The sequence below is a fragment of the Poecilia reticulata genome, chromosome 18, assembly GCF_904066995.2.
Source record: "Poecilia reticulata chromosome 18, P_reticulata-male-v2, whole genome shotgun sequence".
Taxonomy (NCBI): Eukaryota; Metazoa; Chordata; class Actinopteri; order Cyprinodontiformes; family Poeciliidae; genus Poecilia; species Poecilia reticulata.
Genome location: NC_088847.1, coordinates 20,294,444 through 20,310,998, shown reverse-complemented (window position 1 = coordinate 20,310,998; position 16,555 = coordinate 20,294,444). Strand labels below are relative to the sequence as shown.

Here is a 16,555-nt window from a genome sequence, read left to right as displayed (position 1 = left end):
TCGTTGCAGACAAACAAGCTCAGGGTTCCCACTGATTTGTCGTTATCGAGAGATAAAATTTTCATGAAAATGAAATGTTTGTTTTTGTGGCTCATCTGTATCTTATTTTGAAGGGAAGTGTAAACGTTACCATAGCGACCAGAGGCAGAGAGCGTTAGGGTCGAGACAAAGGAGAGGAGTAGAGCTTGTGAGTCTTAAGTCTGGTTCACATGGCATGATTTAAGAATTGTCTGCCAATTTTGAGAAAAACAGTGTAGTAACTCATGATCCTTGAGGCACATTTTTTGTATTTTCTGAGAATTTCTTTATTTCTTTTCTTAATTATTCACACACTGACATAGGTCCTTCCTACCTGTGACTTCTTCTCTTTCATTGTTTCTTGCAATTGAAGGTTCAGAAAATGACATGTTGGCAAAAAAGTAAAATGAAAAAACTAAATTTTTATTGCCAAACTAATACAATGCAAAGGTATATATATATATATATATATATATATATATATATATATATATATATATATAAAATTACAGCAATCCTAATAAATTCAAGAGTCTGGTAAAACAAATACTAACATTAACCGCTAGTTAGACGAAACAGTCATGCATGATATAATATTAATTAATAATTAATAATTAATTTTTTCTAAGTAAACACACATTCATTAAAGAAACTGGACTGATCTTCCATTTCATCCTTGGATTTCTTCACGGTTTGATGATGCGAACTTTCAGGGAAAACTGTGATAAACCATGAGCTTTGAAGAACTGAAAAACAAAACACATTTCAACGTTGCAAAAGTCAATTAAATTCAAGTTAAATGATAGTAGAAAGATTTAAACTTCAACAAATGTTAGTCTCACCTCCACTAAAACATCTTCCATCTCTGAATCTGATAGTTGTGTCTGAGAATTTAATTGAAGTTTCATTCTTATAATATAGCCTGTTGGCACAAAAAGACATAATTAAATGATTATGTCAAAATATAACAATTTACATGGCAATTTGGAGGATTTTCAATATAGTTCAGAAATGAACACTGGTGTAACAATGGCTTAATTATTTGGTAAAATCTTTAACACAACTATTACCATCTAGTTTCCAGTAAGAGAGAGAAAATTGAGCTAACTTGATGCTTTTCACATAGCTTTGATTGGATGGATCTCACCGATTGCTGACATTGACAGTTGATTATAAATCTTAAAAATTTAAATCAAATTTGTTGAATAGGCTAATTTATTAAAAGAAGAAATAACTGCAAGGATCTTACAAATGGATTTACTTACTTGGTTCTTTAGTTGAAGATCAAACAGATTTCAGCACAATGATGGTTGTCAACATAAAAATGAGAATATTGTATGAATTAACATCAAATATTTCTGGGGTCAAGAAGATTTTAACTAATATGTTTAGTGAAATATAATTAATGTAATTAATTTATTCAATTTGTGGCAGTTATTTCTTTAATTATGAAATAAAACCATTTGGAGCAAAATCTACTTCAAATTAAATTGTTTTGTTTTGTGTATTTCTGTCAGTGAAGTTAATATAATTAGGCAGTTTTTAAGTGAAAAGAACTTCCTGTGAAAGTCTGCCTTTCCTGTTGCAGTTGACTTGTAAAAGTGTGATCAGCAATGTTCAATTTCTATCCATTTACACATTATAAATAATCTCACCAAGGAAAGCTACAAGTTGTACTCCACTGCTTCTGATGGTCTCAAACACAGAGTAGAGAGTGAATGTGTATCTGGTTCCAGGAGTCAGAGATGAAACTGTGTGGATCACTGGTCCATCTCCATCTGGTGCATTGATGTTTGTCTCTATGCCGTCACACTGGAGAACAAAGCTGGTGCTGTTGTTGATTTTATTCCACTGCAGGGTGATGCTGCTCTTATATTGTCCTGATTTTTTAAATCCTTCTACATTTTGAGGAGCTGATATAGAAAAATGAGATGTTCAGAGATGTTCACACAAATGATTCACACTAGTGGCTTGTACTAGTGTGAGTCATTGGTCCAAGCCACCAAAGCTGAAAGCTTTTTATGCAGAGAAGCAGTGACTCTCCAGTTTCTGAAACATCTTACCTGTGACAGCTGTGAGTTGTACTCCACTGCTTCTGATGCCCTCAAACACAGAGATTAGAGTGAATGTGTATTTGGTTCCAGCAGTGAGAGATGAAACGGTGTGGATCACTGGTATATTTCCATCTGGTGCACTGATGTTTGTCTCTATGCCATCATACTGGAGAACAAAGTTGATGTTGTTGATTTTATTCCACTGCAGGGTGATGCTGGACTCATTTTGTCCTGAATTTGTAAATCCACCTGCATTTTGAGGAGCTGATAGAGAAAAATGAAATGTTCAGAAATGGTAAAGTTTAGATTTTTGCAGGTGGGGTTTCTTGTATTTCTATGAATTACCAATATCTTAATTGTAGCTCAGACAAAAAACAAAACAAAACAAAAACATGTCCAGGTCAATCAAACAATTATGTAGAGCAGAGGGAATATACGATGGCTTTTTGCCATCTATACTATAAACACATTATTGATCTTTCCGTCATATCTTTTCACCTTTCAAAGCTATAACTAGAGATGTGCCGATCAGGTTTTTTCCTGCCGATTCCGATCACCCAGGAGGGCCGATTACGGATACCGATCACCGATACCGATCACATAATTATTATTTTTTTAATCATAAGCACTACGGTTACATTATGTGGAAAAAGGAACCATGAATTCACCTTAATTTAGATAAAAGCTTTTAAATAGCTTTTTCCAAGAAAAAAACAAAACAAAACAAAACAGGCATTGTGCAAATTGTACTGCTATCAGTAATACTATCTTTAACAGTCTGAAAACATATAAAGGCTCTGAAGCGGCTAAATAATGCAAAAAGTCAAAATAAAACCTCTCAACATTGCCAAAAGATTCAAGTATAAAACTTAAGATTCAAAGGCAAATACAGGTTCCATTACAATAAACAATCCAGAGTTACTGAATGAAAACTTACTGATAGCATGGCGGCTAGCTGATTACTGCTAGTTCTGATTGGCTGTTTCTGACTGAGCGGAGTAATTATGCAGAACAGGGAGGAGATCGATTATTTTTTCTGAGATTATTTGTCTCATGTTAGGACAGCAAAAGTTTTAATACGTATGTAAAATGTTAAGTTAGATGCTGCAGCTATAAGCAGAGGTTCAGTGTGAGAGTCACTACCAGGTGGAGCAGAAGCGGCGCTCCGTCTGTGAAATATTACTACCTGTAGCGCGTAGCGGCGGTTCAACAGTGAGAGCAGAACCAGCGTCTTACATTGCAGCTCAAAGACTTAAATAATTTTCCGGGTTATTTGTTTAGCTTTCTTGCCGTCATGCTAATCTGGATGAGTGTTTGTAGCTGTGCGCTGCTTTACCTGCTATCTGATCCTCCATGTCTTTTTTTACTGCAGTGATCCTCGATGTAGCCAAACTCCGTCAAGTATGCAATTGTTCTTATGCCATATTAGATTCGTCGTGTTGATGCATTTTCCGCCGCAACACTCAAACTTCCCCATTCACTCAGTGCGTTATAGTTCCACATCGCTTAGGATTTGTTACTGCGCGCTAGAGCAGTGTGAAGGAGCGAGGAGACCAGTTGCACAGGCAGGCTGAGAAATGAGATGCAGGTGATCGATTTGTTTGATCGGCAACAAGAAACCGTGATCGGCGATCACCGATCATACACTTTTTCACGGAAATCGGCTGATTATGATCGGTGACCGATCTATCGGCACATCTCTAGCTATAACGGGTTGTTTTATGTTTGCAGAAATCTATAAAATCCTTTTACTGTAAATTCCGGACTATAAGCTGATATTTTTTCCCCACATTTTTTTTCCTGCTGCGGTCTACACTAAGGTGTGGCTATTGCATGTTTTTTTTTATGCCACCAAAAACATTTTTCTAGTAACGGTAGACCAATCAAATTGATGAGTAGTTCACAGAAGAATTGTGCAATAACTAAAAAACACAAACAATGATATAGGAGACTTCCATTGGGATCGTGATATCATAAATATGGATGAAGTACCTCTGACCTTTGACCTGCCTCTCACACAGACCATTAATAACGACAACAAAGAGACTTAAGTGAGTGACGAGATCCCACAAGTGAATATATTGGACTGTTCTTCGTGCACTGTTTAGTAAAAATGCATCAGCCATGTAATTTGTGTTACTGATTATTACATATATTTAAAGGTAGCTGTGTTACAGGCAGTGTTGAAAAAAAGCATTTTCAGTATTTTTTTGTTTATGTTGCCATATGGATTAAATTAAAAGTAAAACAATATCCTTTCTGTGCAAATATCTGATATTACAATGTACAAGCACAACATTTATATTCTTTCTAAAATTGCTACAGAGCGCACCTTTAGTCTGGAATTTTTAGGTAGATATCTATTAATCTTTCCCAGGGTTTTCTCCCACTTGTACCTCATCCAAATGATCCAAACATGGTGGTCCATGCCACCAAAGCCGATGCAGAGAAGCAGTGACTCTCTGAAACATCTTACCAGTGAAAGCTACAAGTTGTACTCCACTGCTTCTGATGGTCTCAAACACAGAGAAGAGAGTGAATGTGTATTTGGTTCCAGCAGTGAGAGATGAAATTGTGTGGGTCACTGGCCCATCTCCATCTGGTGCATTGATGTTTGTCTCTATGCCGTTTAACTGGAGAACAAAGCCGATGTTATTGTTGATTTTATTCCACTGCAGGGTGATGCTGCTCTCATCTTGTCCTGACTTTGTAAATCCTCCTGTATTTTGAGGAGCTGATAAGAGATAAATAAGATTATTGATCTTTCCATCACATCTGGATGGAAAGATCTTTCCATCACATCTGGAAACATAAAACAACCTGTTTTATGTTTCCAGCGATATATATATATATATATATATATATATATATATATATATATATATATATATATCCGAGTCTTTTCCAGGGTTTTCTCCCAAACGATCAAAACAAGGTGGTCCAAGCCACCAAAGCTGACCGTCAGTGGAATATCTCACCTGTGACAGCTGTCAGTTGTCCTCCATTGTTTCTCACATTTCCAGTCACAGTGTAGAGAGTGAATGTGTATATGGTTCCAGCAGTCAGAGATGAGACTGTGTGAGTCACTGTTGCAGCTCCATCTGGAGCATTGATGTTTGTCTCTGTGCCGTCATACTGGAGAACAAAGCTGGTGGTGACCGCGCTCCACTGCAGAGTGATGCTGGTCTCACTTTGTGCCAAAACTATGAAGGGTGGAATTTCTAATGCAGATAAATACAACATGAATTACAATATAAATCCTTATTTTTGTTTTACCAAGATTATGCTACACATTTGGTTCGGTTAAGGAAGTAGTTAAAATATCTAAAAATCTAACGATGAGTTGTTTAGGGTTTGTGTATGTGTGTATGTGTGCGCGTGTGTGTGCACACATTGAAATCTGGTTGTAAAAGGAAAACAGATCATTTTTAATTATTTGTTAATTATTACCATAAAACAGTACCTGCACAATATGCCAGATTGCATCCAGATGGCAGTTGAACTTTGTAGACGTAGAATCCAGAACAAAGCTTGATCTGGATGGTGTTTGAGGCAAAAGTGCAACAGGAACCCGACCAGGCACCACATACATTGCGAGTTACGATTTCATTAGACTGGACTGGATGAGCCCCGTTTATCCACAAAGGAGCATGAGTTCCACATCTTTGTTCTACTACACATTTCTCTGGTATGCGAGCGCTGCTCTGACCCAAATAAAAGCGATACCATCCACTCCAGACAATGTTTTGGTCACAGTGCAAGATTGAATTGTCTGTATTCTCTGTTGAACGCCAGGCATCATTCACCACAGTGTATGTGGCACAGGGGTCAATGCATTGAACAACTCCATTAGTGGTGATGCACTCTGTGCCTGAAGCACAACAATCACAGCCGGTACAAGAAGCTTGGTCATCATCAAATACAACATGTGGAAAAAACAGAAGATAAACATTATAAGTTTAAAGATACCAAATACTTCTGCTTTCATTTTGACCTATCAGATTTTGAGAGAATGTGTGTGAAGAGGTTTTTCTGCACCTGACAATAGATTAGCAGCTAAGTAAGATCATAACATCTTCCATAATTTCTTATCAATAAATACAATTCCACAGTCTGACAGGTTCATGTTAAATCCAGTTACAGACTATTTTCCTTCAGAGACTTAAGTTTCTGATCTTTGCTGTGAACAAAGATCAGAAAGTTCTCACTCCATTTCATTTTGAAACTGTTGCTCCTGTTATGTTTTAGACACAACACTGCAAATAAAACTCACTAAGAAATTTTATGACCAATTTCACTTTGCTGTGGTTCCAAGGAGACTCCTGGTTAATTGTTACACAGCAGGTTGTAGAGTAAGTTCAGTGAAAAGAATATTCCCCAAATCTTTTCTCAACCTCAGACGTCTTGAACGACCAACCAACAGACTGCAGATAAAACTAACAGATTTCTGGTGTGAAAAAGTCTCTCTTTCATAATAAGATGTAAAGTCTTACCAGTAGCCACAGAGATCAATGAAGTTTGGAGAAAAACTGCCATCAAAACAGAAACAAAATATGAAAACAGCAAATCAATACATTTGAAATTAGACATTTACATACAATATATTAAAAACAATTTGCTAGATTCCCAAATAATAGCAGAGAAAACATTTTTATGTAACTTTAAGCAAGTCAACTAAAATTAGTATACCGTTAAACTGTTAGAGAAATCTCAGTGGGATGTCATTGATTTGTTAAACAAGATCATAGTTAAATCCAGGCACACCTGTAGTGTAAACACACCGCTTAAATGTTTGACATCATGCAAAAGTTTAAACAAATCAGTAAGGCTATCATAAACAGTATAAACAAATCTGGCTTGTTCTATGGATAATGTAAAGATGCTGAAGTCGTCTCATTTTCCAATATCAGCTAAAGCAACATTTAGCGAGGAAGATCACATTATCCACTGGCAACATGAAGAAGCCAGATTATAGTTTGAAACAAATACCTTAATTTTTAATGATAACTGAAGTGTTTTTTTCCATATATTGTTATATCTGCAGAAAAAAGGTGGAATTTCATAAACATATTCCATCATCAATTGAAGACATCATCCTGAAAGTTGTAGCTCAACAACAAATTAGTCTTTTGAATGGTAAATGACATTAATATTTTTTTTAGATTAACATGAAAGAACAGCAAAGTTAATGTTTTGGAGTAGCCATCACAAAACCCTGGTGTAAGCCCAATAGAAACATTTGTTCAAGCTATAAACAAAAGTTACACTACTAGAAATTGTAAATAATATTGGTAATTCTAATGTACCTAAAAGTTGAGGAAAGGTTTGAACCCATGCATTGAGGTGAAAGTGCCAATCACACCTCATGTGCATTTTCATGTACACTGTGAAAATGCACATTTTCATAGTGTACATGTGCACTATGAAAATGTACATAGTGCACATATGTTCAACACATTACTTTGATTTGAGTTTTTGTCTTACGTTGCTTCTCTGCCTCAGTTTCCCACTGCGGAAGAAAGTCTAAAGAAAAAAGACTTTAAGTTGTTAGAATAAGAAAAACAACAGACACAAACCTGTGAGCCCAAACAGGATGAGCCTGTAATCCATCAGTGAAAGCTTTAGATAAAGTGAAGTATCAAGAAAATGTTCTACATCCAAACACTATAAATGCATTTCACAACACAGACAAGCAGATGACAGCTTCAAGGCTTCAAGGCACACAGAGACAAAGTCTTGAGATGCTCTGCATGTTTAAAGGTACTATAGATGGGCGTGGCATTCATGGAAGAGATGCAGCTCTTCCATGAATGCCACATATGTCACTTTTCAGGGTGTATGACAGTAAAAACACGGACATGATGAAAGCAGATTAGTGTCATTTAATTTAAAGTTCAACATTTTAGAGTTTATAGAAGGAGGAGTTGCATCATAAGGTTTGTTTTATCGTAAACATTATAGTTGGTGAGACTGAGGAAGCCAGGAGTTTAGGAGAATCACAGAAGTTTTACTGGGTTAAAACACCGGGTTACACTCCCTGTTAAAACACAGTTCAATCAAATGATTGAAATATCTCTACAGTATTCGATTAAGCTTAGGAAAGGTCTGGAAATGAGAAAATAATTAGTTTCATGTGTGTTTTAGCAGGGATGCATCAAAAAACTGCAAAACAACAGCTCTAGAGAACTACGATTGGAGACCTGAAGCCTTTTTAAGGCATAAAGTTACTAAAGTTACTGTCAAAGGACAGTAACAGTTGATTTGGTTTAGTGCTTTAATGGGGCAGATTTCTGCATTTACACAGCAGCTGAATGTGACCTATTCTATTTTGGTAGAGCTGTAGAGGAGTTCCTTCACATCACATCAGACTGAACCCAAATGGCATATATATTGCCATATGCACAGATGTACCTACCAGAATTCAGCAAGCAATAGATTGGTAAAAAAATGTTGCCAAATAAAGTGTATGAAACCATTATCATCAAATGGAATAGAGTACAGGAACATTTGAGGTTGGGTTGCAAGTCCCACTTTAAAACAACTTCTCTTGTTGTGTCCCAACTTTAAAACGTGGGGACACAACAAGAGAAGTTGAGAATGACAGAGTTAACATCCTGTGGGATTTCCAGATCAAGCTTTATAAAAAAGAAGATGGGTAGCCAACTGGACACTGTGGCAGCAGTGATTAATGTAGCAATCTGAAGCAACAGCAACACAAAAAAGAAACAGGAAAAGCTTAAAAATACCTAGGGCTCAATGAGGAAACTGCAAAGTTGTGGAATATCAAGGCTATAACAGTGCAGCTGAGACTGGGACCTCAAAACCAAAGAGAGGCTTCATCAGATTCCACCATCAACATCTGAGGTCTTTATAATTACACAACCAGCTAACAAGCTATAGAACCGTTAAGGTCCAGAGAACTTAACAGAAGGCTTTTATTGTAATCCAAAGAGGGGCCCAGAAGAAAATCTTTGGGAACCACTGGTCTAGATGATATTAGAGCAAACACGAGTAATGCAGGGTGTGCATTGTTCCATTTGCCTTTGTACTTATAAGCATTGGACATTTACAAATTTCTGTGCAAAGAAGATGAGACACTTTGCAATGCAAAGCAGAAAGTATGAATGAAGCATCTTGTGAAAGAGCAAAAACAGTGCTACAGTCTGGAACATGAGATAGAAACAAGATATTTCTGAGAAACCAATGTTTTTGTTCTTCGCACGGAAAGTTGTTTCTGCCATGCAGGGGCGACGGTGGATCAGAGGGCAGTAGTTCATGTAATTATCACTTCTTTACTTGATCTTTAACCACAACAGCATAATATGAAATCAAACTAAATATGAAATCTAGCTAAAATTATGCAGAAACAGACAGATAAACTGAATGTTTTTAGAGTTTGCTATTGTGACAGCATTACAGTTTTTATGTCTTTGTTGCCCCGTGCTGGACTTGTTGGGGTGACTGATTTGTGGTCGCTTTTCCTTTCTCTTGTTTTAACTGATATTTTGCTCTTGAGAGCAGGTGATGGATCGGTGCACACCTGAACAAACACATGAACAAGGAGGGAAAGAGAAAAACAAACCCAGGAGTAATCAAATATTTTCTATTTAGTAAAATAATCACAAGAGTAGCCATGGTTGTTAAATGTTTCTGACATAGCCATGAATTACATATTTTTATCCTCGTGTCTTACTGAAAGTCAGGGCCGGCCCAAGCCTCCATGGGGCCCTAAGCGAAATTAATTTTGAGTCCCTCTAGTTCTGCTAACAATGTGGACTGGCTGCAATCAGCAGTCCGATCATTAGATCATTCACACACCTGCTATAGACTTATTGCATCTCTGGCAGTGCTGCTTACATTATAATGTATGATAGAACATACATTTATTGGCCAACTGATTTATCAACCAGTTGATTTCTGGGCACCTATTTCCTTAATTTTGGGGGATCATGATTCATACCGGTCGATACGTGAAGCCCATTTTATCCCCTAATCTTATCTTCGTCAGAAAAGGTTTAAAAATCAGCCTCTGTCTTCTTCTGTTCTGCAGTGAGAGATTTGACGTGACAGACCAGGCCACCAGGTCAGGTCTGCATGTTTACAGTTAACAATATTCACCCCACTCTTGCCAACTCGGTGTCTTTCTTGCTATATTTAGCAACATTTCAGACAAAAAAAATTTATATCAGCCAAAATCAAAATCGGCAGGTCAGGCTTTTTGAAGATTGGTAACCAGGAATTGGCCAGAAAACTGCAATCAGTGCAGCCCTACACACATATTCATGACATTCTTTGATTAAATAAATTTCTCATAAGCGTTACTCCAATAGCTAAAAATGTAATTTATATCAAGTGAGTCTTTTGTCAACTTAGAAGTTGATGTATAAATAATGTTTGTTTTAGCCACAAAATGATTATGCTCAGCAGCAAACAACATATCCCCAACTACAGCATAGAGCAGCTCATCGATGTAGCAGCTATGTAGCCTGACGTAAACATTTTGCTAGACATTGAAAAGTTTTAATTATTGTTATCAAACGCCATCAAACACGGCGGTTTGAAGCCAAAAATACCTCAGAAATATACAGAACCAAGCCAACCATGAGAATCAGACGCTAGCATAAATGTTTAGCTGTTGAACTGGACCGTTCAAGCTAATTTTCTATTAGCAGCTTTATAAATCTTTTACATTACATTACATTACCAAGGCACATTAAAACAAACCTTTATCTTGGCTTTTTTCTATTCTTCCTCTTTCTTTTCTCCCTCCCTGAAGGATAAGTCCTTTTTTGAGACATTGTTTTGCTTACTTAGCTTCTGACCGGAGCTTTGGACGTTTGGATGCGCTCTCCACATTGCACGGCAGTTCACGATACCGGCGAAGACTGAGGTATCTACCGTCGACATCAGGGAGCCCCCAAGAGCAATTTGTTTATTTTTCTTTTTATTCATAAAATAATTTCTACATACATTGTCAAATATATATGTTATTGTAAAAACAAATCACTTCATAGTGAAATTGTGTGTTTTTGATATTACAATGACATAGAAATTATAAAAAAAATAAAAATAATTAGTTCCACTGAGAGGCCCCTGGCCTTGGGGCTCTAGGCGGCTGCTTAGTTTGCTTGTGCTTTGTGCTGGCCCTGCTGAAAGTGTCACTTTGATTCATAAGACAATGGGTCTTTTTAAGACTGAAACATGAAAGTATGTTTGAAAAAAATTCAGTATGGATTGATATGGTGCTAATCTTCCATCTTAACATGACAACAAATAAAGAACAGCAGGCAATATTTTATTTATCTGTGTCCTGCTCAACTTGTTTCTGCTTAGTAAGCTGACTCAAGGTGTGACGAAAAATCTTCTTATATAATGTTACCAGTGTGTACTTAAGTACAATTTTCGTGTATCTGTACTTTACTTAAGTAGATTTAATAATGGATACTTTCTACTTTTACTCCACTACATTTTACAGTAAGTATCTGTACTTTCTACTTCACTACATTTCTACAAAACTGTCGCGTTACTCGTTACATCCAAGTCGCATTGTGTTTTTTTTTTCCGTTAAAATGTGAAGTTCAGGGACTTAAGGTGGCGCCGTAAAATCCGAGCAATAACGTGACTTACGTGTCTGTTGTCACCCATCGGCTCCACCTTTACTCGCACGCGGAGCTCCAAGACATGCGCAGTGGTTTCCTCTGAGCGTCAGTAATATAATAGTACGGAAGCGCTACATAAATAATAAGATATGGCGACATGTAAAATCAGCAGCGCTTCGCTTTCACAGACGGTGGGGACTTCGTCCAATTTTTAACGTCACTTGGAAGGAAAGCTTAAAGAAAGGTAAGCTCCGTGGACGTGATGCTAGCAAAGCTAGCTGTATTGACTGAGACACATGTTGCATCTGCGATGACTGACATGTCGCAGATATGGGACAATGCTGTGACCAAAGTGCAATATTGTAATATGACATTCATGGACGATCCGATTCTTCTGGACGGATCTTGACTAAGTCCTATAGTACTGAAGCCTCAGTGAGAGCCGTTCTTTGTTCTTGTAATGCTCTGCGTACACTGCAGTAGCTATTTTTTTTTCATTAAAATATCTTTATATTTAATTGGCAAATAAATAAAACAAGAACGTAGGAACACAGAGCATGCTCATTGCTCTTTGTTTTCGTCACCTGTCATGGTGGCAGACGTTGCAGCAGGAGGGAGGATGAGAACAGTCACGATGCTCCTCCTGCTTGGTTACTTCTTGCTTATTGGGCCTTGGACAGTGTTCATAGTTGAGCGTTGTTAATTGCTATGTTTAATGGTGCAGACAATTATTATTTCTGACATTGGCAATATGGGCAACCGCACAGGGCGTTATTTCTTTAGGGATGGCAGGAGACCTCTGTGTATTGTGGCACAGAGATGAAAGCAAAACAGAATGAAGAAGAGTTTGAATTGTCACTGGTTAAATTTATTTCAGCTCTAAGTATTTAATATCTAGGTGTTTTTATGGGAAAGTGGATCTTTCAGATCAATTTGAGAAGCAGTTTTGATAGGTGCACTTAATTTTATTGTCATGTAGCATGGGGTGCTGGTTTTGATTTGGTCCTGGGTTCAGTGGTCTAGACTACAACTCTGCTACGAGGCTCCTTGGTTCCATGTCCTCCTCTGCCAGTTGGATTTCTTTCAAAATAAATGTGTGGCAAAAAAGTGAAGTTCATGTTATGTTAGGACAGGAGACAAGATGTTTCCATCCCTGAAATTATGATACATAGAATCATATATCTAAGTCTAAACTATGTTACAGAATAAACGCAATAAAAACATGCTTTATCTGTGGCATATGATCATACGATTGGTTCACTTAATGATATTAGTGATTAGGCAATGCATTAGCAAGTACTTTTACTTTTAATACTTAAGTATTTTTAAAAACCAGTACTTTTTTACTTTTACTTAAATAAAATGTTAATGTGGTACTTTGACTTTTACTTGAGTACATTTTTGTCTGTGTAGTTGTACTTTTACTTAAGTACATTTTTTGAGTACTTTCTCCACCACTGAATGTTACCAAAACATGTGGCCTCAAATAGTTAGTGTAGAGCTGAACCCAAGCAGATGTTGCCCACTTGGATCTGGACTAGCAGGGTTAAAATCACTTTAAACTGCAATAAAGAGTAGGTTTCACAGAGCAATGATAAATTGACCAGAATAAGGGCTGATTACCAAATGTTGATTAAATTCTAATCTGACAGAGTATAACAATCAGGTGTCTGTTACTACCCAATAGTAAGTCCCGCCTACTCCTCACAACCCTTCGGACTCACTACTGCCCAGTTCTCTGTCTAACAGGTCCGGAAAATCCCCAGAAACTCGGGTCTTACCCTAGCGATAGTTTGTGGAGAATAATCTGTTTAAACTGGGGTCGGAAAGGACTCGTCTAGCTCTGACTACCTTCGATCCAGAAGTTATGACCTTTTACAGTTGAGGAGCAATCCGCTGAGTAGCCCTCACAGCGACATAACCCCTACAACCACTCCTGTTAACGGTAGCTCCTCTCCTAAAATAACGGCACTTGTTAACGGCTAGATTAAATTTAGTGACTTAGATTTAAGTCCCAAGGTCATTATTTTAGTTTTGGCTAAAAGCAACCTATAAAACATTTCTACTTTTTCCTCCCAGAATCAAACTTCATAGCTATTTCACAACCATCAAAGAACTTTAAGGTGACTCATTAATTGAATGTCCACAACATCTTTTAGATTTTCTTAAATGCTAATTATTTTATTAGTAAGGCAATTTTGCAAGGGTCAGTACAGCTTAATTCAGTAGCAGAAATAATCAAATAAGTAAAATCAATAATCTAGCCTATCTTTCCCTAATGCTGACACTGAGAACTAAAAAAGGGAAACTTTGAGAGAGACGGACGGAGTTTGGCATTTTGAACCCCAGAACTGGCCTGATGATGAAGAAGGTGTTGCAGCAGCAGGAGGTTCCCAGTACAGGAAGAGTACTGACTTAGAGCGGCAGGTCTCGGGCCTCAGGGTGACTTCCTCATGCGCGTAGCGGTCCTCAGCTTCTTGTCTTGCAGCTCTGTAGCTCCCTTCTCCTCGTCTCACGATCTTTCTGGTCCCACGGAAGGAACACACCAGTTCTTCCTCTTTGCCTTTGTTCTTTGCCTTTGTCTTTATCTTCATCTTTGCCTTGGTCTTTGTCTTTGGGGGTCTAAACCCAGCTGTTGAGAGAAGTGCGATTTGAAGCCACATGTTGCGGGGCTAACGGGTTGGTCCCCATGTGCAGAACAGTCTCCGGCTCTGTGGCCCCGGCTCTTCTTCAGCTGCAGAGTTCTTTGTCCATCTCCGTCTTGGCTCGAAGCTGCCTGAAGGATCCAACCAAAGATTCCTCTGTTGCACCCACCTTATAAAGGGTTTATCCACCTTTTGGTGCGTTTGCATTGGCTAGCTTTGTTGCTGTGCCTGTCTCATTGGCTGACTACTTGGACAGATGATCTCATCTCCATCACCCTGGAGACCTTATGACCGGATCTCTGTTCTAATGTCCCCAAGTTGCTCAACAGTTCCTCCTACCTCTGTTTCCTGCCCAACCTTTTCTTAGGCAAGTTGAAGTTCAGCAATAAGGCCTTAGTCATCTCCGCTATCCTATCAGTTCCCCTTTTCCCCTGTCCTTCCACCTACCATCTACCTCCAACACAACATCAGTGACCTTTAATTACAGTTACAACATTTTACACCTTTTCAAGTTCAATGTCAAAATCACATTTATAACCTTTTAGTTTATCTGATTCAACATTCATTTATAATGTTATAATAACCATAACTTATTAGTTACTCTTATTATAATCATAATGTGAGTTCTTACAGACACTTCTGACAAGAAACCAAGAATAACCCATTATTCTAATTATCTGATACCATGCAGTTACTTGTTTCACCTTTAAGTACTTCCACAAGTGTAAGAGTAAGTGTAAATATTCTTATAATCAAACCAACATCAACCACTGGTTAAACCAATATTAATTATTGGCATAATTATAAGTCATTATTTTAAATATTTTACTCTGGGTTTTATCCAATCTCTCAAAACGTTTATATTTTATTCTTTAAAAACCTTTAATGCTTTAAAATAAGGAATGGTCTGAATTATTTTTAGCCTGATGCTAGATAGAAACTTCCTCTTTATTAAGGAAATGAGCTCTTCCTGTTTCATGACTCTCTTTCTGCCTGACTATGATTTTTTATGATTAAATAGAAAAAAGTAGAATTAAACAAAGTTTGCAGGACACAATAACAACACACACAACCAGATTCATTTTATTACCGTCTGACTCTACTGTTGGGTCTTGATGTCACCTGTGTAATCAATTTTAAGGTAATTTTATTTATTATTAATATTAAACTAAAATCTCCAGCATGGGGAAGTGGGATGAGCTCGACTTTTCTCGACACAGGAAATAAAGTTTTTTTTTCTTTCCCTTTAGTAATCAGTCAATAATGAAGACAGATCAATGAGGAAGGTCATTTCTTAACCCTATAAAGCCTGACCCATCAAAAAATAGTCAACAAATTAAATTTTTTTAGAACTAGGATCTTCATGCAGCCTTGAAGCAAAATAAAAAAAAAAAGTTTTTGCCATGTCATTTATTTGATGAGAATTTTTGTATCACATTTGACTCACTATGTTCTTCATCTTTGAGTTAGTTGCATGTTTTTTCTTTCAAGTGGTTTTATGTGCTTTTTGAGTTTAGTAATCATAAGGACTGCCTCTAGATGGAGGCCTTGTCATTATCTCCAGTTCCAACAGATAGTTTTTTTTTATTCTACTATGTTTTACATAAAACAAAAGTGAAAAAAAAAGATAAGAAAAATAATAATCTGAGAAAAGCAGTGTAGTAACTCATGATCCTTGTGGCTCTGCTTTTGTATTTTCTGTGAATTTCTTTATTGTTTTCTGAATTATTCACACACTGTCAGGGGTCCTTCCTACCTATGACTTCTTCTCTTTTATTGTTTCTTGCAATTGAAGGTTGCAAAAAAGTAAATGTTGGCAAAAAAGTAACATTCAAAAATAAAATGTAAATGCAAAACTAAATACAATGGACAAATACGAAGTCCAACAAAGAGCAAGAATATTAGCAAATCTGGTGAACTATGGTGAGAGGAAAAATCAAAGTAGGGTGCAGCAAAAGTACTGATCTACCAGGATGTATATGCAGGAGAAATAACATCAGAAACAAATACATAAAATTATCTAAAAATATTTAATGAAATAACTAAGCTGAATTTCATAAAAAGTTAATATAGTTTCACTCCTTTTTGATTACAGTTTTTCACTTTATGATCTAAATTTGAGATTGTGTGTTTTTTTTTCAGCTAGAACAATTTTCTTCAAATAAACAGATTGTGGCCATTGTTAAACTCATATATATATATATATATATATATATATATATATATATATATATATATA

The 16,555-nt window shown here is 36.9% G+C and overlaps 1 protein-coding gene across 1 annotated transcript in view; it reads right to left on the bottom strand.

Moving 5' to 3' along the window:
* The window catches only part of LOC103480549 (uncharacterized), a 28,484-nt gene extending 20,872 nt beyond the window's left edge, over positions 1 to 7,612 (bottom strand). The window contains exons 1-6 of the mRNA XM_081599984.1: positions 6,566 to 7,612; positions 5,536 to 5,976; positions 5,051 to 5,293; positions 4,549 to 4,806; positions 2,082 to 2,336; positions 1,655 to 1,931 (exon numbers count right to left, since the gene is read on the bottom strand). Coding sequence (XP_081456110.1) covers positions 1,655 to 1,931; positions 2,082 to 2,336; positions 4,549 to 4,806; positions 5,051 to 5,293; positions 5,536 to 5,976; positions 6,566 to 6,662 — 1,571 coding nt within the window. The 5' untranslated portion in view covers positions 6,663 to 7,612. The remainder of the gene's footprint in view (positions 1 to 1,654; positions 1,932 to 2,081; positions 2,337 to 4,548; positions 4,807 to 5,050; positions 5,294 to 5,535; positions 5,977 to 6,565) is intronic.
* Between the last annotated feature and the right edge of the window lie 8,943 nt (positions 7,613 to 16,555).